This window comes from Lynx rufus, unplaced genomic scaffold (assembly GCF_022079265.1).
Source record: "Lynx rufus isolate CCGP_SWC_20201006 ecotype Redwood Valley unplaced genomic scaffold, mLynRuf1.p SCAF_10, whole genome shotgun sequence".
NCBI classification, from domain to species: Eukaryota; Metazoa; Chordata; class Mammalia; order Carnivora; family Felidae; genus Lynx; species Lynx rufus.
This window is the reverse complement of record NW_025814824.1, coordinates 56263661-56288159: the sequence shown is the minus strand read 5'-3', so window position 1 is coordinate 56288159 and position 24499 is coordinate 56263661. Positions and strand designations below refer to the sequence as shown.

General features: G+C 45.3%; 2 protein-coding genes across 7 annotated transcripts in view; both read left to right on the top strand.

The window, feature by feature from the left end:
* FAM219A (family with sequence similarity 219 member A) overlaps nucleotides 1-4850 on the top strand; it is a 54334-nt gene extending 49484 nt beyond the window's left edge. For 2 of the 4 annotated variants that reach the window (XM_047065671.1, XM_047065654.1), the window contains exons 3-6: nucleotides 298-400; nucleotides 625-705; nucleotides 1314-1368; nucleotides 1925-4850. In XM_047065671.1, coding sequence (XP_046921627.1) covers nucleotides 298-400; nucleotides 625-705; nucleotides 1314-1368; nucleotides 1925-2080 — 395 coding nt within the window. In that variant the 3' untranslated portion in view covers nucleotides 2081-4850. Of the gene's footprint in view, nucleotides 1-297; nucleotides 401-624; nucleotides 706-1313; nucleotides 1369-1921 lie in introns of all 4 variants that reach the window. The other 2 variants (XM_047065664.1, XM_047065645.1) reach the window with 1 other exon arrangement.
* Nucleotides 4851-5627: 777 nt separating this feature from the next.
* CUNH9orf24 (chromosome unknown C9orf24 homolog) lies at nucleotides 5628-24168 on the top strand. Of its 3 annotated transcripts, XM_047098563.1 has the most exons (7): nucleotides 5628-5824; nucleotides 18149-18293; nucleotides 20384-20499; nucleotides 21726-21801; nucleotides 22013-22247; nucleotides 23551-23637; nucleotides 24063-24168. In XM_047098563.1, exons 1-7 carry the CDS (start codon nucleotides 5690-5692, stop codon nucleotides 24166-24168), a joined length of 900 nt encoding a protein of 299 aa, XP_046954519.1. In that variant the 5' UTR covers nucleotides 5628-5689. The 3 variants fall into 3 exon arrangements, with proteins under 3 accessions (XP_046954519.1, XP_046954526.1, XP_046954536.1); XM_047098570.1 differs by lacking the exon at nucleotides 24063-24168 and having other exon boundaries at nucleotides 22013-22242; XM_047098580.1 differs by lacking the exons at nucleotides 5628-5824; nucleotides 18149-18293; nucleotides 20384-20499 and having other exon boundaries at nucleotides 21735-21801; nucleotides 22013-22088.
* Nucleotides 24169-24499: the final 331 nt, after the last annotated feature.

Sequence of the window (24499 nt, the reverse complement as noted above, 5' to 3'; positions counted from 1 at the left end):
ATCACTCCCTCTCCAGCCTTTCTTTGGCATCAAGCACACACTAACTGCCCCACATTGGAGTACAGCTCCTGGAAGACAGGAGTCAGCCTCTTCCTGTTGCCCCTCACTATCTGCCTCAGGTTGTGCAGGGCCAAGTACTGTCTCCACCAAGCAGCAGGGCCTGGAGTTGGGATCCCTGCCTCAGTTCCTAGAGAAGGAAGGGGTTTCACAATGGAGGCCCAGCCCAGCCAGCCCTGAGCAGTGAGGTAGGGTGGCCCTGGGAGCAGGACACAGCTTCCTTCCCATGTTCTCCTGCAGAGAAGCAGCGGGAGCTGGCCCGGAAGGGCTCTCTGAAGAATGGCAGCATGGGTAGTCCCGTCAACCAGCAACCCAAGAAGAACAATGTCATGGCCCGGACAAGGTAGAGGCCCCCCAATCCCACCTGGACCCTGCCAGTCAACATTTATTTCTGCTGGTCCTACGCTTCTCCTTCTTCCCTCCCTCCTCAGTCCCAGTTCCTCTCTGAGAAGAGAGTCTCAACAGGATCCAAGGGACAGGGGGGAGTGGTGGGTCAGGGCCTAACCCTGTTCCTCACCAGGATACATGCTCCAGTTGCCAATCCAATCCCCTAAATTTTCTACCCAGGCTTGTCGTCCCCAATAAAGGCTACTCCTCGCTTGACCAGAGCCCAGATGAAAAGCCACTGGTCGCCCTTGACACGGACAGGTGTGTACAGGGATGTTGGGGCAGCCAGGCAAGCACGGAAACTTGTGTGAACATACAAGTGGGCTGTACAGGCCATACCTGCTATATTGTCAGAACAATTGGGTTGTTCCTCAGATAGCCAGGAGCTCTCCAAGGATGAATCCTCCAGGGAATGGAATTTTTTATCTGGAGGTGGGAAGAGCAGAGAGAGGAAAAGGGGATTGGTACAGTCTGATGCTATCCTGGAACAAGTGATCCAATAGCTGCCCCCTTGAATAGGCCCTGATTCGATATTCCCTGCTGCTGGGAACACACCTGGCTACACTTGAACTTTGGGAAAACCCAACAAGCCATGGGGGGGTTTGAGACTAGAAAAAAGGTGAGAGGATGGGGGCAAAGGGTGTATAGCTCTATTTAGGAGGAGGTTAAGGGTGGCAATTTTAGAAGGGTGGGGCTAGGGAAGCTGAGCATTTGTGCGGCAAGCACAATTTTTATTTAGATCTGTTATTTGAAAGCATAGGGGAGGGGTATTAGGTATTGACTAAGGGGTTAGGAGGTAGGATGCAGGGAGTTTTAATATTTAATATCAGGGAATCACTACCTCTCTGTCTTCTTTCTTCCACCACCAGCGATGATGACTTTGACATGTCCAGATATTCCTCTTCTGGCTACTCCTCTGCTGAGGTGAGGCCCCACTCCTTAGGGCCCTCCACACACCTGAGCAGGACCACCTCCATCCAGAAAAGGGGGTGCGACCAACACCAAATCACACCCTGAGGGGAGCAGTGGACAAAGCTAGGTGGAGCCTCATGGCAGTGGGGCATAATGGGGCAAGGCCTGGGGTGGGACAGTGTCCAAAAGAACCTGGAGGCTGTTAAAACACTGGCCTCAAGTGTGGAGAGCCCAGTTTTAGGGGAAGGGCTTGAGCCTGGGGTTAGAACAGGGTTATTAAACAGAATGGAGTGTGAAATACAGGCTATGCTTTATGGGGGTCAGCCAAATAGAGACAGAAGTTGCCCCAAGAATGGGATGCCCTTTGTAGAGAGGTGGGGCGTCCAGGATGTACCTGTAAGAAGTGAGACCAGAACTTAGGCTGGGGCCTAAGGAGTGGCAAAGCCAGGCGTTTCGGTGATCTGGGATGGGACTGAGTTAGGTGCAGTTGGCCTGGGGATGCAGCCGGCTGTGGGTGGTGCCTCGGGATTGCCCTGAGCCTGACCTCCCTCCCCTTTGTCTACAGCAGATCAACCAAGATTTGAACATCCAGCTGCTGAAGGACGGCTACCGGTTAGATGAGATACCTGATGACGAGGACCTGGACCTCATCCCCCCCAAGTCCGTGAACCCCACCTGCATGTGCTGCCAGGCCACGTCCTCCACCGCCTGCCATATTCAGTAGCGGGCGGGGCATTTGCGGCCGCCTGGGGCAGGGCCCCCGAGGGTCAGGCTGGACAGGGTAGGGGCCAACCCCTCCCCAGCTCTTCTGCCTGCCCCCGGCCCTGTGTCCCCTACAGCCGCCAACCTCGTAACAGTCATTGCTTCCTCCTATGGTAGGACGTGTACCTCTGTGTGTTCATGGAGCCGGAGAAACCAAAACCGGGTCTTTCTCCATCCCGGGGACTGAGGAGCGGTGGGGGCTGTTTGTTCAGTTACTTGGGGGACCTTGCCCAGCACCCTGCCCCGCCTCCCCAAAGCTGCAGTGGGGTAGGGGAGAGAAAGGACTAGACATCAGGGAGGACAACACTAATGGGTGGGGGAGGGATCACGAAGCCAGGGGCTTGGCCCCACCCCAGTGAAGCCATGAGTCCCCCAGCCCAGCCTGACAAGGAAAGGGGCTGGGAGGGAGAAAGGTCCAGGGCTGTGGGAGCAGGGCCCAGCACCTCAGAGCCCCTTCCACATGCCCCCTGCCGGCCCATATAACTTTTTGTGTTTCCCCCTCATCTCCAGATGGGAAGCCTGGCAAAGCTGCCCAGTGGAATACTGCCCCCCATCCATAGAATCACTGCCTTCTTCCTCCTTTTTGCCCCATTCACCTCATTCCGTACTCTCTGGGTCATGGAGGAGGGTAAGGTGGGCCTTAGAGATAGGCCAGAGTTTGGGGTGATATGATCTGTCCTCACCCACCCCCCCAACCACTGCATCTATTTCTCTGCCGACTCCTCCCATCCCCTATGCTTCTGTTCATTGGTCTCCATCCCAGCCTGGAAGCCGGAGGTAAGGCTGGGCCCCGAATGCCCCATTCCCATCTCTCTCTAGCCCAAGATCCCAAAATGCTGCTTCCTAGTAAGAATCTTCAAGGAAGCAAGTGTAGGAGAATATAGTGGTTGCATTGCATGTTTACGGTAGGGAGAACCTGGCAGAATGGGTGTGTGTCTGAGGCTGGCAGGGCATGTATCTGTGTCTATGTATTGGGAGAGGTCTGTTTCTGTCACAGATGTGAGTGTCCGTGGTGGGGAAGTGACTGTGTGGTCTGTTAACAGTGTAAGAGGCTGCTCGGCAGTGGACTGAGAGCCCTGGACCTGGAGTCAGAGGCTGGGGTTGTGGCCCTGGCTCTGGCACCCTTTCTGTGATCTTCAGCAAGTCACTTGTGTTCTCTGGGCTTCAGTTTCCTCAACTGTAAAATGAGCAGTGTCTGAAATTATTTTTAAGATCTTTTCAAACCTAAAGGAATTTCTTCATAGGAATTTCCATGGAGGTGTGTAGGAAGGTCTCTATGTGTCTTTGAATGCACCTCCTGGGCATCCTGAGTTGTATGTCTGTGTGAAAAGGAGAGGGGAAGTTCCTAAGGGACCTGTGTATGTTTGGGATCTTTTTGGGAATACATGTGTGTGTGTCTGTGAACATGTATGTGTGGGAGGGTATATGTTGTGTGTGTAACTCTGTGAAGTGTCTGTGAGTCAGAATGTGTGTACTGCTGCTTCTGCTGCTGGTGCTGGTCGGGGGGAGAGGGCAGAAAAGCTGAGGATGAAAATCAAGAGCGAGGAGGTTACCAGGCCCACCCACTACTCCCCACCCCCGCCAACTGGGCATTGTAGACCTGCCCCTGTGTGAAGAAAAATGAAAGCACAGATAGCCTAAGACTGCTCAGGTTTCATGCCCACAAGCCCCATATCCAAGGACCAGGGTATACACTCCCCATCCCTCCATGCTGACAACCCACACATGTTGGTGTATCCACTCTCATATGTACCACTCACGTGCTGCAAGCATGCAAGAGGACACATGTACAGCCCACTCCCTGGATGTCATTCCTGGGAGATGGGAGCTGAAGGAGGGGGAAGGTAGTGAGAAGAAAGAATGAGGCTGCTGGCTTAGGAAGGGTAGCACCTCTCTGTGCACCACACCTATGGACTGCCAACTCCAAAGTTTTGAGGTGCAGCTCTCTACCTTCAGTTCCTCCAACCCATCGCTACCTCCTCTAGCAGCGACCCTGGTTAAGTGGTGAGAAAATGCCAAAGGGAGGCAAGAACAAAGAAGGCACTTGCAGGGCCTACAGGGTTCGTACTGGCCCCCATCTGAGCCTATCTCTCCCATCCTGGTCAGCATCCCCATCCTGTCATCTGGGCCCCAGAGCCAAGCTTCCTACCACTACTACCATCACCCTGGGCTCCCTGATTCACCCTTCTAGAACATGGGTACCTCTTCTTTTCTGGACAGGGCCCCCATGAGGGCTCATATAGATTACTGCCTTTGCTGCTGACTTGCTCTATGACTGGCCCACTGCTCAACCTCTCTGGCCCTGAGAAATCAGGGAAAATCTCCCGACCCACAGGACATACTAGTTCCCTGGCAGGCAAGGGCTTCCAACTGAGGCAGTGTACAAGTGGTGGAGAGAAGTAGGAAGCTGGCAACCAGCACCTTCTGGGTCTAGGAGAGTGTGTGGTTCCCTCCTTCCCTATCTGGGATGTTGGAGGGGAGGAATCGAGGCCTTAGCTTGCCCCCCTGTCATCCTTCCCCCTTGTAGATACTGCCTTAACACTCCCTCCACCCTCAGCTCTGGCTGCCAACCAGCCAGGTTTCTCCGTGCTCACTAATTTATTTCTAGGAAGGTGTGTGGAAGACATGAGCCGTGTATAATATTTTTTTTTAACATTTGCATTGCAGTATTGACCATCATCCTTGGTTGTGTATCGTGTAACACAAATAATGGTATTAAAAGCATCAAATAAGCCAGCCTCAGCTCCCTACCTGGGTTGTGGGCAAGGGGAAGGAGGTCTGTGAAGGAGAGAGAACTGATTCTCTGAATACACATTTCAGTCTGCCTCCACTCATGGGTTCGAGGCCAGGCCTGCCACTGACCTTCTACATGACCCTGGACAAGTCGCTTGATGCCTCGTAACCTCCATTTCTCTTCATCAAAGTGAGAAGTTTGGCCTAGAAGATCTCCAGAGACCTTCTGAACTCTTGGGCTTGGAAGTTGGGCTTTTTTTAAAGAGGCTTGAGGTGGGGCGCCTGGGTGGCTCAGTCGGTTAAGCGTCTGACTTCAGCTCAGGTCATGATCTCGCCATCCGTGAGTTCGAGTCCCGCGTCAGGCTCTGTGCTGATGGTTCAGTGCGTGGAGCCTGTTTCAGATTCTGTGTCTCCCTCTCTCTCTGACCCTCCTCCCCCCCGTTTATGCTCTGTCTCTCTCTGTCTCTCTCTGTCTCAAAAATAAATAAACATTAAAAAAATTTTTTTAAATAAATAAATAAATAAATAAAGAGGCTTGAGGCAGTAAGAGGCTGGGGGTGGGAAGGGAATTGGATCTCCTCATCTCTCCAGGGATGGGGCTGAGCCAGGTGATATCATAATGGGCAGTGCCCATCCTAGAGGGGAAAGCAGGGTGGGGTAGGAGCAGGAAGGTTGTAGGGGAGAGAAGCTGAGAGATCCTCCATAGGAGGGGTCACAGCAGCTAGCGGCACCTGCCGGGGTTGGAGGTGTGGGCTATCTGGGAGGCGGTGGAGGTCACTGATGTCTTACAGGAGTCCTTGGTAGGTAAAGCCCACCACGACATCCCCTAGACCTCACTATGTTCCTCTTCTCCCATAAGACCAAGACCCCCATCAGCACCTACAGTGACTCCTACAGGGCTCCAACCTCTATCAAGGAGGTCTATAAAGACCCACCTCTGTGGGCCTGGGAAGCCAACAAGTTTGTGACCCCGGTAAGTGGGGGCTGGGTGGGCTGGCAGGCCAGAGTGTATGGTCATGTGTGTCTGAATGACTGGTAGTGTGTGGTTGTCACTATGTGTTTGTAATTATTTGTAGCTGTGTGTGTGTGTGTGTGTGCATACACACGCGTGTGTGTGTTTTATTCATTTGCCTAGTCATGGAATTTATAATAATATATAAAATAGTACAAAATTCTGCCCTCATGGTGCCCTGTTACCCCTACAGAGGAGGAGGGGAAAGACAGATAATTATCAAGAAATAAACAAGTTTTATAAATTATCCAAAATGCTATGTAGGAAATAAACAGATTAATGGAAATAGAAAGTAACCAGGCAGAACTACTTAAATAGAGAGGTCATGGAAGAGCTCTTTCTCGTGGTGACATTGAACTGAGACTGGAAAGATAAGAGAGAAGAACTAGCTCTGTGAAGAGCTCAAAGAATAGGGTTCCAGGCAGAGTGATCAGAAAATGCAAAGGCCCTAAGGCTGCCTGTGGGATATGCCAGGAAATGTGCTATAGGCATGTTTTCATGAATATGTATCACAATCTTCTTGTGTCTGTATGTCTGTGCTTGAAGGTAAGTGGTCAAGTGGGTCTGTGCTGCTTTCACAAAATGGAGACAAGATCTGTGAGTCTACTTGTGACTCTGCTTAAGAGAATTTATCTGTGTGTACCATCCAACAAATGGTGAGTATCTACATGTGCCAGGCACAATGCGGATACAACAATGAAAGCCCAGGCTGTGCCTTTGAAGAGCTCTCAGCAAACAAGGAAACAAAGTAGGGTTGCCCAGTGGATGTACTGGTACAAGAGCTGGAAAGGGGAAAGCATTCCTGGGCAGGTCTACTAAAAGATACTGAAGGAGGAGGCTTCCAGCAGAAAAGAGTTATGGGAAAGGGCAACCTAGAGACAGGGATCCACCAGGAATTAAGAACCGGAGCAGAGAGAGAGGCTAGCCTATGGTGAGAGGAGCCACAGTGGTAGGAGATTTGGAGGCAGAGTTGGGGCTCAGGGCTAGGCTCACAGTGAGGCGGTGAAGGATGAGGGAGGAGGGTATAGGTGAGAGATAAGGAGAGACTGTGACAGTGAAAAAGGAATTTTTTTAATAGGAGAGAATTTTTAAAATAATGTTTATAAAATAAATACGTGCTCATGCAGAAAATTGGGATAACTCAGACAAGCACAAAGAAGAAAGGCCTATAATCTCACTATCCAAATTAACCATTGTTAATTTACTATTATATGCCCTTTCAGGAAGCAAGTATCTTTTATGGAAATGGTGTCACATTGTATACTAACATTTTGAATCTTGCTCTTTTCACACAACCACATATCCAGGTACATCTTCTTGTGTAAAAATATTCTATAATGTCATTTTAATGACTCTATGGTATTTTATTTTATGAATGTACCAAAATATATTTAAGGAATCTTATTGCAAATTTATATTTATAAAATTTTGCTAGTATAACCATTTGTGTACATCTGTAGACTTCAACTATTTTCTTAGGATAAATTCTCAAACATGAAATTGTTGGGGGAAATGATATACACACTTCAAAAACTTTTGATACGCACTTCAAATTGCTATAATAAGGGTTATATGATTTACATGCCCATCAGAAAAATATGAGAGTGCCTGCCTGCTTTTTGACATTCAATAGGAGGGAATTTTAAAAAGTAGAACAATAGCTTTTGGTCACCATCTAGATATAAAGAAGAGAGGACAGATAAGGAATACTCCTGGGTTTGGGGCTCTGGCAACTGGAGGAGAGTTCTATCAACTGAGATTTGGAATTGCAGATTAAAAAGAGATTCAGAGTTCATTTTGGGACAAAAATATTCAAGGACTTCCAAGAGATATCTGGTGAGTAGTTGGATATACTTATGTGAAGCAAAGGGAAGAGGTTTGGCCTACAGATACAGATTTTGAAATCAACATACCGTGGTAGCTAAAGTCATAGGAGTGAATGAGATTGCCAAGGAAGAGTAAGAAGGAGGTCAAGGGTGGACTTCAGAGAATATTGATTGTTTAAGAGGAAAGTAAAGGAAGAAGAGCCATAAAAGGAGACTGGGTAATAGGAGGAAAACCAAAGAGAAACCAACAAAGACAGCATTATTAGACAAAGGTCAGAGTCAAATGTCGACACAGATGTGGATCTCTTGGATATAGTAGCCCTTAGTAATCTGGCCAGACAGCTTCAGTGAGTGGAGACATGTGAAATCCAGACAGCAATGAGATTAAAAATGAAGGAAAGGCTTCTCCTTCTGGTAGTATGATGACCTAGAAACTCTAAAGGGCCCTCCTGTTTCAAAACGACTAGGTCTTGCATAACAGTTTTTATTTTGTTTTGGACTCTCATGGAAATGAGTGGTAAGTATACTTAGAAGGAGGCCCTGAGGATGAATGCCAATATCAGCCCTATAAGCAGGAGTTTATAAGCTAGCTGAAAGGTGAAGAAACTAAATTTAAACTCCAAACTGAACCAGAAAATTTAGTGATCTCTGGGTCCCTTCCCCCACAACACACATACACACACACATGCACACATGATGAATGTATATATCTTCTGTAGTGGAAAATATTCTGAATGTAGGCTTCCAAATATCTTTCAGAGTAAAGTCAATCAAATCTGAGTGCACAATAAGAGATAAAAGGAAACAAACCACCATATGACAGCAGAAACAACAGATAACAGACTAAAACCACCAAGGACTTCAGATATTGCCTTAACAGTTAAAGAATACAAAATAATTATGAAATATTAAAAATAAAATGTGATGGGGCGCTTGAGTGGCTCAGGCAGTTAAGTGCCCGACTTCAGCTCAGGTCATGATCTCACAGCTCGTGAGTTCAAGCCCTGCATCAGGCTCTGTGCTGACAGCTCAGAGCCTGGAGCCTATTTCGGATTCTGTGTCTCCTTCTCTCTCTGCCCTCCCCCACTCACACTCTGTCTCTCTCTCCTTCAAAAATAAACATTAAAAAAATCATTAAAAAAATGAAATCATCAAAATGAGCAAGCAACAAGTGATTATATTTTTTAAAGACCAGACAAATGTAAAAAAGAACCAAATGGAAATTTTAGAAATAAAAAATATACGTGTTAAAACCAAAAACTCAAATAAAAATAAAAAACCAAAAACTCAGTGGATGGGTCAAAGGGCAGATTAGACACAGTTGAAGAGCATCAATGAAATGACAGAAACAGACATTCCATGCTCATGGATTAGAACAAATATTGTTAAAATGTCTCCACTATCCAAAGCAATCCAAAGCAGGATTTAATGCAATCCCTATCAAAATACCAACAGCATTTTTCATAGAACTAGAATAAACAATTTCAAAATTTGTATGAAACCACAAAAGACCCCAAATAGCCAAAGCAATTTTAAAAAAGAAAACCAAGCTGGAGGCATCACAATTCCAGACTTCAAATTATATTAAAAACTGTAGTAATCAGGGGCACCTGGGTGGCTCAGTCCATTGGTTGACTGACTCTTGATTTCGACTCAGGTCATGATCTCATGGTTCGTGGGTTCATGCCCCACGTTGGGCTCTGTGCTGACAGTGTGGAGCCTGCTTGGGATTCTCTCTCTCCCTAGCTCTCTGCCCCTCCCCCTGCTTGTGCTGGCTCTATCTCTCTCAAAGTAAATAAACATTTTTTAAAAAGCTGTAGTAATCCAAACAGTATGGTGCTGGCACAAAAATAGACACAAAACAATAGAACAGAATAGAAAACCCAGAGATAAACTCACAACTATATGGTCAATTAATCTTTGATAAAGCAGGAAAGAATATCCAATGGAAAATGGAAGTCTCTTCAACAACTGGTGTTGGGAAAATGGGACATCAACATGGAACAGAAAGAAACTGTACCACTTTCTATACACAAAAAGTTCAAATGGATTAAAACATAAATGTGTGACCTGAAACCATAAAAATCCTAGAAGAGTACACAGGTAGTAACCTCTAACATTGCCTGTAGCAATTTTTTTCTAGATATGTCTCCTGAGGTGAGGGATACAAAAGCAAAAGTAAACTATTAGGTCTACATCAAAATAAAAAGCTTCTGCATGGCAAGGAAACAATCAACAAAACTAAAAAGAAACCTTACAGGAGATGCCTCAGTGACTCAGTCAGTTAAGCTTCAGACTCTTGGTTTTGGCTCAAGTCATGATCTCATGGTTTGTGGGATCGAGCCCTGAGTAAAGTTCTGCACTGGCAGTGTGGAGCCAGCTTGGGATTCTCTCTCTCCCCCTCTCTCTGCCCCTCCTCAGCTCTCTCTCTCAAAGTAAATGAATAAACTTTTCAAAAAATTTTTTTTAATTTTTAATTTAAAAAAATTTAAAGGCAATCTACAGAATGAGAGAAGGTATTTGCAAATGACATATCCAATAAAGGGTTAATATCTAAAATATATAAAGAACTTTTAAAACTCACCCACAAAAGAAATAATCCAATTTTTAAATGGGCAGAAGACAAGAACAAATATTTCTCTAAGGAAGACATACAGATGACCAACAGACACATGAAAAGGTGTTCATTATCACTTACCATCAGGGAAATGCAAATCAAAACTACAATGAGCTATTACTTCACGCCTATCAGAATGACTAAAATCAACAACACAAGAAACAACAGGGTTGGTGAAGATGTGGAAAAATGAGAACCCTCTGACACCATTGATGGGAATGCAAACTGGTACAGCCACTGTAGAGGTTCCTTAAAAAATTAAAAATAGAACTACCCAATGATCCAGCAATCACACTACTAGGTATTTACCCAAAGAATACAAAAACGTTAATTCAAAGGGATACGTGCAGCTCTATGTTTATAGCACATTATTTACAATAGCCAAGATATGGAAGCAGCCCAAGTGTCCATCCACTGATGAATGAAGATATGGTATATATATATATATATATATATATATATACACACACACACAATGGAATGTTATTCAGCCAATAAAAAAGAGTGAAACCTTGCCATTTGTAATGATATGGATAGAGCTAGAGGGTATAATGCTAAGTGAAATAAAAACAAATACCATGGTTTCACTCATGTGGAATCTAAGAAACAAAACAAATGAGCAAAGAGGGAAAAAGAGAGAGAGAGAGAAACCAAGAAACAGACTCTTAACTATAGAGAACAAACTGATAGTTATCAGAGGTGAGGTGGGTTGAGGGATGGGTTAAATAGATGATAGGGATTAAGGAGTGTACTTGTTGGAATGAGCACTGGGTGATATATAGAATTGTTGAATAACTATAAAGTACACATGAAAATAATACAACACTGTATGTTAACTAACTGGAATTTAAAAAGAAATGTTTTTAAATGTCAGTGAAATGAAAGAGCAAAAGAAATTTCCCAGAATGCAGCACAGAGACCCAGTGTTAAAAAATATAAAAGAAACATTAAGCAATATGAAAAGACAGAAGAAGATCCCATACACATCTACTCAGAGTCTCAGAAGGAAGGAGCAGAAAGGAGAATAGGCATTATCTGAAGAGAAAAAGGCTCCAAAATTTCCAGAACTAATGAAAGAAATGAATCCACAGATATAGAATTAAATAAAAGGAATTTCACACTCTGGTACCTCACAGTGGAACTTCGTAACACCAGCTTAAGAGATGACCTTAAAAACAGGCAGAGAAAAATTATTTTCAAACTCTCTTCCTTTCAAGAATAAAAGTAAGATAAAGATATTTACAGGCAAACAAAAACTAAAGTGTTTACTACCATCAGACCTGTAATAAAAGAACTTCTAAAGGACGTACTTTGGGGAGAAGGAAAGTAATCACATAAGGAAGGTCCGAGATGCAAAAAAGAATGGTGAGCTAAGAAATTAGTAAACATAAGATAAATTTAAGCAACCAATGTCAATGAAAATAATTGTGATTTTTAATTTGTTAAATTTAAGAAAAGAGCCAAAATTTGGAAAACATGAGGTAAGTTGTATATTGGAAAACAATATCATGTAAGATGCAAAGGTAAGAAAGGAATACAAAAACCTTATTATTTACAGATAATACAGTTGTATTATTAGAATAAGAATTTAGAAAGTTGGGTGAATATAAGATAAAAAGTCAATGACATTTCTTTTTTTGACATTTCTTTACATCAACAGCAAATATTTAGAAAGCATTATTTTATTTTATTTTATTTTTTAAAAATTTTCACGTATTTATTCATTTTAAGTAATCTCTACACCCAACTTGTGGCTCAAACTCATGACCCCAAGATCCAGAGTGGTGTGCTTTTCCTACAGAGGCAGCCAGGAGCCCCAGGAAGCATAATTTAAAATATATATCTATATAGGGGTGCCTGAGTGGATCAGTAGGTTAAGCATCTGACTCTTGATTTTGGCTCAGATCATGATCTCACCGTTCATGAGATCAAGCCCCCCATCAAGCTCTGTGCTGACAGCGTGGAGCCTGCTTGGGCTTCTCTCTCTCCCTGTCTCTCTGCCCCTCCCTCACTCATGCTTTCTCTCTCTCTCTCTCTCTCTCTCTCTCAAAAATAAATATTTCTAAATAAAAATTAAAAGATATATACACAGATACATACATATATGTATATCATTCTAGCAAGAAGAAACAAAAGTAAGTAGAAATAAATCTGTGTATAAAACTATATGGATAATATAAAACTTTTAATACTTAAGAATATAAATAAATGGAGAAGTATAACATGTTTTTGGATTGGAAGAATGACCAACATAAAAATTCAAAGCAATTCTCAACATTATTTTTTGAAGAATTTGAAAAGCTGTTTCTAAAATTTATAGAGGGGTGCCTGTCTGGCTCAGTCAGTAGAGAATACAACTCTTGATTTTGAGGTCATGAGTTCAAATCCCACCTTGGGTATAGAGATGACTTTTTTAAAAATTGAAATTTATAGAGAAAAGCAGAGGCCCCAGAAATAACTAAAACACACCAGAGAAGGAGGAGATTTGCCCAATCAGAAAGTAGTATTATTACTAAGCTATAGAAATTTATGAAGCATAGTATTACTGTAGGGACAGCCAAATTGATTGATAGAGAATGAAACAGATCAGATACGGAGCCATATATAAATATATATGGGAACAATATACAACAGAGATGATTGAAAGTAAAGCTATGGGAAAAGATATATCACACTTGGGGTAGCATTACAAATCAGTGGATGGGGGAGAGATAGACTATTCAATGAGACAATAGGTTGTCCATATGGATAAAAAGAAAACTGATTCCTAACTCACACCCAACTTCAATAGCAATTCCTGACAGATTAAAGGCTTGAATATAGAAAGTAAAACTATAGCTTTTAGAAGAAAATATAGGACATTATCTCCATTATCTTAGAGTATGATTGTATTTCTTAAGTTACAAAAGTACTACATAAAGAAAGAGATTAATAAATTCATATATGTTAAAATTAAGAACTTCTGTTCATTAAAAGACACTATAAAGAAAATGAAGCTACAAGCCACAGAAAGAAAATATTTGCAACATGTAATTGACAAAGGATTAGTACATGGAATATACAACTATAATTGTCTGGGCTAAAATTTACATATGTATTTTGACTCTCTCCTGAAACTCTCTAAAACTCCTGTAAATGGAGTTTAACACATCAACTCACAAGAGTAATAAGAGACAGAAGGGACAATGGTACCAAAATTTCAGAGGCTTGAAAGTACAATAAATAAGTAGTACCTGACAGCAGATCTGAGAAAGCGGAATCCAAGCCAGCAGAAGGGAACACAAGACATAATTCAAATTAAAACTGCAGAATTTTCAAAAAAGCTCAGGAATTGGTAATACTAGGCTTCTCTGTAACTGAAGATGTGAAAGAACCAAGGCTAAAATAAGGATGTTTTGAAAGCCATTTAAGAAGCAGTTAAACCCGGGGCATCTGGGTGGCTCAGTTGGTTTAGCATCTCTTGATTTCAGCTCAGGCTATGATCCCAGGGTCATAGGATTGAGCCCCACTTCAGGTTCTGTGCTGGGCATGGAGCCTGCTTGGGATTCTCTCTCTCCCTCTGCCCCTCTACCTCTCTCTCTCTCTCAAAAAAAAAAAAAAAACCCCCAGCTAAACCCACTAATCCCCTCTTCTATTCCATGCCATGGGGTGACTGCCTGCCCCACCTCTGCAAAAGTTAGAAGGCTTATCTTTTGGTGAGGATCTCAGGCCCAGTTGAAAGCAGGGTACCATATAGAAAACAGGTGAACCTCTACATACTGAATCCTAAAACCCCAGCACCTCTCTTCTCCACTAGGTTCTCAGAACACTGGCAGCCTAGGTCACCACCTGCAGGCCAGAGATTGAGTCTCTTCTGAAAGATCTGATCAGCCCAAGAGGAAAGACCTACAGATACTGACAGAATTTGACAAAAGTAGTTTAGCCAAGCCATCCTACAATGATTCTCATGGTTGATAAAGCCCACCCACAGCTCAAAGCCTCCAGTAAGCTTTTTTAGTCTCCCACTCATAAACATGAGTAGACAATCAAAAATACACACATCTTCCCTGATGAACATGGATGCAAAAATCCTCAACAAGGTATTAGCCAACTGGATCCAACAATACATAAAAAAAATGATTCACCACGACCAAGCGGGATTTATAACTGGGATGCAGGGTTGGTTCAATATCCGCAAAAACAATTAACGTGATTCATCACATCAATAAAAGAAAGGACAAGAACCAGATGATCCTCTCAATACATGCAGAGAAAGCATTTGACAAAATACAGCATCCTCTCTTGATAAAAACCCTCAAGAAAGTAGGGATAGAAGGAGCATACCTTGAGATCATAAAAGCCATATATGAACGACCCAACGCTAATATCATCCTCAATGGGGAAAAACTGAGGAACAAGACAGGGATGTCCACTCTTGCCACTGTTATTCAACATAGTATTGGAAGTCTTAGCCTCAGCAATCAGACAACACAAAGAAATAAAAGGCATCCAAATCAGCCAGGAGGAGGTCAAACTTTCACTCTTCACAGATGACATGTTACTCTATATGGAAAACTCAAAAGATTCCACCAAAAACTGCTAGAACTGATCCATGAACTCAGCAAAGTGGCAGGATATGAAATCAATGCACAGAAATCGGTTGCATTCCTGTACACCAACAATGAAGTGACAGAAAGAGAAATCAAGGAATCGATCCCATTTACAGTTGCACAAAAAACCATAAAATACCTAGGAATAAATCTAACCAAAGAGGTGAAAAATCTATACACTGAAAACTATAGAAAGATTATGAAAGAAATTGAAGAAGGCACAAAAAAAATGGAAAAAGATTCCATGCTCCTGGATAGGAAGAACAAATATTGTTAAAATGTTGATACTACCCAAAACAATCTACATATTCAATGCAATCCCTATCAAAGTAACACCAGGATTCTTCACAGAGCTAGAACAAATAATCCTAAAATTGATATGGAATCAGGAAAGACCCCAAATAGCCAAAGCAATCTTGAAAAAGAACACCAAAGCAGGAGGCATCACAATCCCAGACTTCAAGCTATACTACAAATCTGTAATCATCAAGACAGTATGGTACTAGCCCAAGAACAGACACTCAGATCAATGGAACACAATAGAGAACCCAGAGATGGACCCACAAACATATGGCCAACTAATCTTTGACAAAGCAGGAAAGAATATCCAATGGAATAACGACAGTCTCTTCAGCAAATGGTGCTGGGAAAACTAGACAGCGACATGCAGAAGAATGAACCTGAACCACTTTCCTACACCATACACAAAAACTCAAAATGGATGAAAGACCTCAATTTAAGACAGGAAGCCATCAAAATCCTCGAGGAGAAAGCAGGCAAAAACCTCTTTGATCTTGACCACAGCAACTTATTACTCAACACGTCTCTGGAGGCAAGGGAAACAAAACCAAAATTGAACTACTGGGACCTCATCAAAATAAAAAGTTTCTGCACAGCGAAGGAAACAATCAGCAAAACTAAAAGGCAACTGACAGAATGGGAGAAGATATTTGCAAATGACATATCAGATAAAGGGTTAGTACCCAAAATCTATAAAGAACTTATCAAACTCAACACCCAAAAAACAAATAATCCAGTGAAGAAATGGGAAAAAGACATGAATAGACACTTCTCCAAAGAAGACATCCAGATGGCCAACCGACACACGAAAAAATGCTCCACATCACTCATCATCAGGGAAATACAAATCAAAACCACACTGAGATACCACCTTACAGCTGTCAGAATGGCTAACATTAACAACTCAGGCAACAACAGATGTTGGTGAGGATGTGGAGAAAGAGGATCTCTTTTGCATTGTTGGTGGGAATGCAAGCTGGTGCAGCCACTCTGGAAAACAGTATGGAGGTTCCTCAAAAAACTAAAAATAGAACTACCCTACGACCCAGCAATTGCACTACTAGGCATTTATCCACAGGATACAGATGTGCTGTTTCGAAGGGACACATGCACTCCCATGTTTATAGCAGCACTATCAACAATAGCCAAAGTATGGAAAGAACCCAATGTCCATTGATGGATGAATGGATAATGGAGTATTACTCAGTAATCAAAAAGAATGAAATCTTGCCACTTGCAACTACGTGGATGGAACTGGAGGGTATTATGCTAAGTGAAATTAGTCAGAGAAAGACAAAAATCTTATGCCTTCACTCATATGAGGACTTTAAGAGAAAAAAGAGATGACCATAAGGGACGGGAAACAAAAATAATATAAAAACAGGGAGGGGGACAAAACAGAAGAGACTCATAAATATGGAGAACAAACTGAGGGTTGCTGGAGAGGTTGTGGGAGGGGAGATGGGCTAAATGGGTAAGGGGCACTAAGGAATCTACTCCTGAAATCATGGTTTCACTATATGCTAACTAATTTGGATATAAATTTTAAAAAATAAAAAATAAAATTTAAAAAAATCAATGGGAAAAATTTAAATGGTTCTATAAAAAAATACAGACATCTGAGTAAAGCCTCTGAGGGAAAATTGATAATGTCAATGAGTTCTTTTAAATGATTCTGTGTGTGTATGTGTGTGTGTATGATTGTATAGATCTACATCTGTATGTGTGCATGTATGTATGTATGTATGTATAAAGGTCAGGGGAATGCCAAGTCACGGGGCTCTTTTACTCATATGGAGTACGACTGTGCAGGGGTCTGCCCACAAAACAAAACCTCAGCTGGGCACAGAGATCCAAGAAACCCCTCAGCTGCAAGGTTTTCAGGGAAATAGGGACACCAGGTCTAATCTTGGCCAAGAGAAGACTTTGCCCTTCATATCATAAGGGAGAAATGTGGGTACACATTTCCAGCACCTTGCTTTTCCACTATTTCCACCACATCCCAGCACCTTGCTGCCCACTATTAGGAAGTCCTTTCTGGTCTCTGACTTTGCTGATTGTCCCACCTCTGTAACCCAGCTGCCTTTTCATACAGCTGCTTGCAGAGATCTATTGTATCACAACTAACTTGGTATTCTGCTCTCAGCTGAGAACAAGGGAACCCCAAAGGTAGGTCTTAATCAGGAATTCCATAGATCTAGCCAAACAAGGGTTTGGGAGAGGGTTTGGGAGGGTTGTAGGAGATAAGACTAAGATGAGGTAAACCCCAAGAAGCAGAGGGACCCAGGGCCTCAAACAAGAGGAGGAAAAAGGTCAGGGTAGGATAAGGACTAGGGCAAAGTGAATGTCATGGTCAAGGGTAATATCAGTGTCAAGATCAGAGCCACAGTAGACTCAGGGTCAAGTTGGAGTCAGGGAATTCAATTTTAAGTTAGGTGTCCTTCCAGCCCCATCCTACATATCCTTCAAGGTGCCAGATTTCCAGAGAGCACTCCCTGCCCAAAATACCTGCAGAAGGTAGCTGGATCCAAGGACAGCCAGCTTTTCCCGAGGCTCCAGGTTATACCAGGGGTCTATTGGTCTGTTGGACACCCAGGCCCTGCTCCCAGATAGCACACAGTCTGGAAGAACGAGGACAGAAATACCCAGCTCTTCCCTTAAAGATATCCCAGTCAAGAAAAAGAAACAAGAACATCAGAAAAGCACTCTGAGGACAAATGCCTGGCTCCAAGCCTGAGCCTTAGATAGAAAGAAAGGAGCAAAGTGTAATTCAAACAAAAAAAAAACTATGCAGAGGGGGCCAAGACTGGCATGAGGATCCCTCTGGCATAGGGAGGAGTGTTGACCCACCTGGGCTGACTTTCTCAATAGGGGCTGTATCTGAGTCCAGCAGGACACCAAGGCTGGAGCCTGTATGAACCTAGCTATTTCCTCCCCCTCTCCCTTTGCCCAGGGCCTGACTCAGACTATGCAGCGCCACATGGATCCTGAAGCCCTGCAGAAGATGGTCAAATGTGCTGTGCAGGACTACAGCTATAAGAGTTCCATAGCAGGCCACCCCTACTTTCCTGAGAAATACTGGCTCTGTCAAGAGGAAGGTAGGTCCTCACCCCTTACTCAACTCTGACCCCACTCAGTGACCTCAACAATGACCCTTAACCTTAGTCCAACTTGGATCCTGATGTCCACCCTGATCCCATATCAACTTTATCCTCACCCATAATCTGGGCTTCTCCAATCACCTCCACCCCAGCTTGACTCCCAACCACCTGACCTGACCCTGTTCCTGACCCTATTCCTGACCCTAGAGGAGGAGACCCGGGCCCTGCCTTTTGGGAGTTTCATACCTGTGCCAGAGAACCAGAAGATGCCTGGGTCTTATCCCTAGAGAGATGGAGGGAGTATTAACCTCCTCCAAACAAATCCCTCCAGGTATATTCCAGTGCCATCTTTTCCCATCTTCTTAGTGACCCTCTTCTATCACTGTCCCCATCTCTGCTGCATCTCTCTGCCCTAGCACACCTCTTTCCCCCCAACCGGAAGCCTTTTCTAATCCCTTCCTTCCTAAAAATTCTCTTAGTCCTCCCCTTCTCAACTAAGATTCTTGGAAACATAGTCTACACTCGGTGTCTCTACTTCCTCACTCCTTCTTACACTTTATGACAAATTATCTTTCCCATTTGGTTAGATGTTTATGAGGTCTCCCCGTACATTCCAAAAGACCAGAGTCTTGTCTCATTTACAGTTGTGCCCTCCATCTAGAACACCATCAGGCCTAATAAGTATTTATTGAATTAATTGATGATAAATATTTATCCAGTTGAAATTGGGAGTCTGAATCTCCTACACTCAAACATTAAAACTGCTCTTGTGTAGTTCTAATTACCACATCCATGGGACTTTTCAATTTTTACCTTATGAGACCTACACTATGCATTTCAGTCTCTGACCACTCTTTCCTTCTTGAAATTCCTTCCTTCCTCAGCTTCTCTGATGCTTCATTTGCCTGGGTCTCTTATCCCCCCATCCTGGAAATGTGGGGTTCCTCAGGGTGCTAATCTGAGCCCTCTTCTCTCCTTACTGCTCTCCTAAGACCATTTTATCTAACAATGTCTTAAACGACAACTCTCTTTATTTCTATCCTTGACTTCTCACCAGAATTCCACTCTCCATCGGATTATAGTCAACTTTACCTGAATGTCCTCCAATACCTCAAACTTAGTATTTCCAACTCACCAATCCAAAACTCCAAATCCCAACACACTGTCCCACCCATAAACACACCTGCTCTTCCTCTAGGGCTCCTACACCTCCTTCCCTGGTGTCTCTCACATGTGTTCTTTCAGAGTGTTAGGGTAGTAGATCACAGATGGCCTTTAGGATAGACTTAGATGACTGGGTGAGTGGGGCTTTGAAGGATTTTTAGGTAGAGAAGTGTCTTGGTCTGATTTTCATTTGTGAAAATCTATGTAGAGATTGGATTTAGGATTTCAAGAGGAGACAGGGAGGTTAGTAGGCTAATTGTAATAATAGTTTTCTATGTACCAGGCATTGTTCCAAGCTTTTTACATATATTAACTCACTGAAATCTCACAACAACCCTGTGAGGTATATCGTACTATTACCCCATTTTAAAATTGAGAAGACTGAGACACAGTGAAATTAATTAATTCAGTCAAGGTCATATAGAGCTAATATTTGGCAGAGCTGAGATTTGAACCCCAAATGTCTGTGGAGTTCATTCTATTAATCACGACATGATATTGTCTCCTGCTTATGGTACTGAAGAGATACAGAGGTGAGATCATGGGGGACTGGAAGAGGTAATAGATTCAAGTGATTTTAAGGATGCAGAATAAGCAAATTTTGGAGTCTGGATGTGGAAGATGAGAGGGAGGAATTGGGAGAAGGATCCATTTTCAGGCTGGCTGATTCAGAGAGGGTGGTGCCAGGATGCAAAGTGATCAGCTCAAAGGATCCAGACCCCACTCAGGAGCTTGGCTTAGGTGAAAAATTGCCTACATCTCAGTGTCCAAATCTGGGGACAGGCTGGTCTTGACTGGCCTGAGGGATATTAGTAAGAGTCCAGGTTTGTGCTGGGGATCAGAGGAGAAACATCTAGGGAGACCTGGATCCTGGGGTAGAATAAGGAATAACAATGTCTTATGTCTCTACCCCTATGATCAAGTAGACAAATGCAACCCATACTACCTATGTGGTAACCGGTATAACACATGGAGGATGGGACCTTACAACTGTACCAGCTGGAACAAATATACCACATGCCTTCCCCAGCTACCTAAGGTATCTACTGTGACCAACCCAGATGCCTGGGGTCTGGGACACACACCTCCCTCCCCTTTTAAACCACAGTGACGGGGCGCCTGGGTGGCTCAGTGGGTTGAGCGTCCGGATTTGGCTCAGGTCATGATCTCACGGTGCATGAGTTTGAGCCCCGCGTCGGGCTCCGTGCTGACAGCTCAGAGCCTGGAGCCTGCTTTGGATTCTGTGTCTCCTCCTCCCTCTCTCTCTGCCCCTCTCCTGCTCATGTTCTGTCTCTCTCTCTCTCTCTCTCTCAAGAATAAATAAACTTTAAAAAAATGTAAAAAAATAAAAAATAAGAAAATAAACCACAGTGACCAATTAGTTCCTCATCCCTTTCCCACCAGCAATGTTCCAGGGCTCTTTCCCAAGTGTGAAATTAGGGTTTGTATCTTCTAGGGGACAAGGGAGCCCAGGAATGGAGCTGTGTGAAAAACTCCTGGTCCCCTGGATCCCAAACTTTGGTGGGGCTCTGTGGGGACACAACTAGTGTGCACTCCCTGACTTGCTACCTTCCTGAAGCTTACCACCTGGCCCCTTCCCACAAGGTCTAGCCAAGAAGTCAATGACCTGCTCCACTCTCCTCTCCTTTATGATGTGAGCATGGGAATTGGAGGGAGATCAAGGCCACCCAGTGGCAGTGTAGATAGATACAGAAGAGTCTTCTAAGGAGATAGGAAGGAGCCCAGGCCGGAGGAAAGAGGAAATTTGAGAGGATGGGAGGCCAGAGCAGAGGTTCTCAACTGTAGGCTGATGGCTGAGCTCGGGTTTACTGAACACTTGTGAATCAGAACTTCCTCAAGAATCAGAATTTTTCACAAGTTCTCCAGGTGATTCTGATGGACAGGCAATATTGTAGTATTGACACTCCCTCTCCTCAATTAGAGACACACCGAGACACAACCACACAGAAGCTAGACAAAGAGAGGTAAAATCAAAGGCAAAGGCTGAGGCAGGGTTGCCAGAGGTCCAGGTCCAGACCTGTCCACCTACAGCTCCACTTCCTTCCCTCCCCTTCCCCTCCCCGGAAGCAGAGTAAATGCGTTGCCGGGTGACAGTCCTAAACACTCAGAGCCTGGGACAGTAGGGGATCATCTGGAGGGCAGGAGAAGACATGGCCTGGAACTGGTCCGGAGGTTCAGGGAAGACCCCCAAAAGGAGGAACCCTTCCAGGTCAGAGTTTGAGGTACCATGTGTGCCACTTCCAGGAGGCTGGAATGGAGAGAGCTGTTCGAGGAATGCCCTTGCAGTGCCCTCCTAAGCCGGAACGACTCAATGCCTACGGTAACAGATGGTGGTCGGTGGTGGGGTAGACCAGAAGGACGGTGGGATGGGACCTAGGGGACTGAGCAGAGGATAAAGGTTCTATAGAGGGTGTAATCCTGTCTCTACCTGTCCCTGTTTTTGTCTCCATCTCTTCCTGTCTCTGACCCTGTCTCTTCCCTTTCCTGTAACTCTGTATCTGGGTCTCCTGGGCTTGGGGCGGCGGACGTAGAGCGTGAAGTGGTGGTGAATATGTTGAACTCGCTGTCACGGAACCAGCGGCTGCCGCAGATCACTCGCCGATGCGGGTGCGTGGACCCGCTGCCGGGCCGCCTGCCCTTCCAGGGTTATGAAAGCTCTTGCTCAGGCCGCCACTACTGTCTACGCGGGATGGACTACTACGTGACCAGAGCACCCTGCACGGAACGCCGCCACCGGCCTTTGTGCGCAGAGCAGCCGACTGTAAGGTTCGCTGGGCGGCTCCAGCCTTAGACGGGCCCCGCTCCCGAACAAGCCCCGCCCCCCGGGGGGTCCAGTTTACCGCAGCTGTGCGTGCCCTATCCCTCACCACTTCTAGCTCTGCCCTACCCCTATGCCAGACCCTACCCCACTTGCAGCCGCCTCTAACCCGTACAGGGCCCTGTCCTGTTCTGCCCTCCGGCCCCAGGGCCTGAGCTGAGCCCTGAGACCGGAGACCCTGCACGAAAATTCCCCCAGGTTCCTGGCCCTATCTGTCCCGAACTGGGCTCAAGGTCAACCTGGCTCCTGTACCTGTTCTAGAGGCCCCACCCGGAAGGTTGTGGGGTTGGGGGGCGGAGGGTTGTTTGTTTTTTGTTTTTGTTTTTGTTTTGTTTTGTTTTGTTTTGAGGAAGAAACCCTCTGCACACCAGTGGGTCGCATCCCCTTCCCACACTTCGTTCCCTATCTGGATACCAGGTCCTGGAGACACAGGTTCTAGCCTGCGGAGTGCCACGTATGCTCAAAAAAGTGGCTTGTGTTCCTGGGTCTTGGTCACTGTCGACAACGGGCAGGGTCATTGCCCCGTGTTGTGTGAGCAAGGAAATAGTAACCGCATTACCAGAGGGGCCCTGACCTCGGAGCACCTCTGAAAGTTGACAACTTAGCGTGTTACTGTTGAGGAAACAGGCCCGAGAGCTCAGCTACAACCTTAACTGCAGCGCAGCCTTCTCCCTGCACCAGATGGCAGTCCAAGCGGGCTGAGTCTGGGAGAACTCCAAAGTCCGCTGGGGGTCTTAGAGAGCTTGGGAGAGGAAGGGGGGGGGGTCCTGGATCCTGTTCCTAACCCCTGGTGATTCCCTCCCCGCCCCCCCCCCAGCCCTTTCCCAGAGAGTCTGATTCATTGTGCGAGGCTGAGTCTCATCCCTCACAAGGGCAGAGGGGCGGGGGGAGCGAGAAAGTTCCTGAGCCTTAGAAATACCGTTAATGCTGGAATAGCTGCCCTTCAGTGGAGAGGATCCCGGGGCTCCCAGGTCTTCAACGACTGGAGCCCAGCCCTCCCCAGAGTCCACCGTGCTCCATGGCCCAGCCTGGGTGGCAGAAACGAGGCCTAACGAGGATAGAGACTTTCAGATGTCTTCCCAGAGGTGATGCTTCCTTCGGTGGGGTCTTGAAAGGCCAAGAGGCAGGAGGGGAGGATCTCCGAGCCATAGGACTGACACCTGAAGCGCTGCTAGGAACCTTGGTGTGGGGTTGGGAATAGGATTAAATCAGAAGGCCCGACGTCCTCCTGCCCAACACTTCCTCTTCCAGGGGTGTATCGCCCTGCGAGCACCGGCCCGGAATGCAATGTGCTGTTATAACTCCCCCGCCGTCATACTACCCTTGTCCGAACCTTAGGTAAGTCTGGCGGAAACACATTGCAAACGCGCTTAGCGCAGCGAGGACCGCGGAGACAGTTGTCCGCTGCGATGCACTGATTGGAAGATACCACCAGGGGGCGCTAGTACCATGGGGACGTCAAAGCTGGCGAGGCAATGGAGAACCCCATGAGAGGGCACGGAGGCTGGCATGGAAGGGTCCACAGGTTGGCAGTGGGGCTTAGACTCAAGAGATCAAAGCATTAGGTTCAGGGCTTGAAGATAAGAAATTAATGTCAGGGAGTGTGTATTGGGAATCAGAAATTTAACAATAGAATCTAAGATCAGGAGGTCAGTGTTAGAGCATGGGGCAGTATTAGGGGCAAATGTTGGGACACAGTTAGCACTGAGAATTGGAATCAGACCTGTGAGGGTCTAAAAGAACTGACCCATTTCTCCCCACAGATGGGACACAAGTCACTTCAAGAAGACCGGTGGCTCCCAAAGAAACAACTATGTCATCCACCCTGAGTTTGTGTCTGAAACCTATCCTGATTGCCACTGCTGGTAGAGCCCAGGCTGGTGGGGACAAGGGGGCTGAGCAGTAAATAAACTCTTCACCCCAGAGGCTGCTTCCTGCATCCTTACCCAGCAGGATCTGGCAGTGAGGAGCCAGTCACTCAGGCCTCTGCCAAGCCCCCTCTGAGCTGTAGTTTCTCAGTCATCCTGCCCTGAGCCCTCCCTGCCCCCATCTCAGCCCTCCCTGCCCCCATCTCAGTGTTTCTCTTGGGTGGCCCTGAGTGCCCTCCTGATAGATAACATCAGCTGGTGATCTCCCCTCCACCCAAACTAACGGGGCTACCTAGCCATGCAGGGAGGGCGCAAGGACCTCACACCCAGGA

Coding starts and splice junctions, on each gene's coding strand:
- CUNH9orf24 (XM_047098563.1), top strand. CDS start 5,690: ATGTTCCTCTTCTCCCATAAGACCAAGACCCCCATCAGCACCTACAGT. Junction 5,825..18,148: donor CCAACAAGTTTGTGACCCCG/GTAAGTGGGGGC, acceptor CCCTTTGCCCAG/GGCCTGACTCAGACTATGCA. Junction 23,638..24,062: donor TACCCTTGTCCGAACCTTAG/GTAAGTCTGGCG, acceptor TTCTCCCCACAG/ATGGGACACAAGTCACTTCA.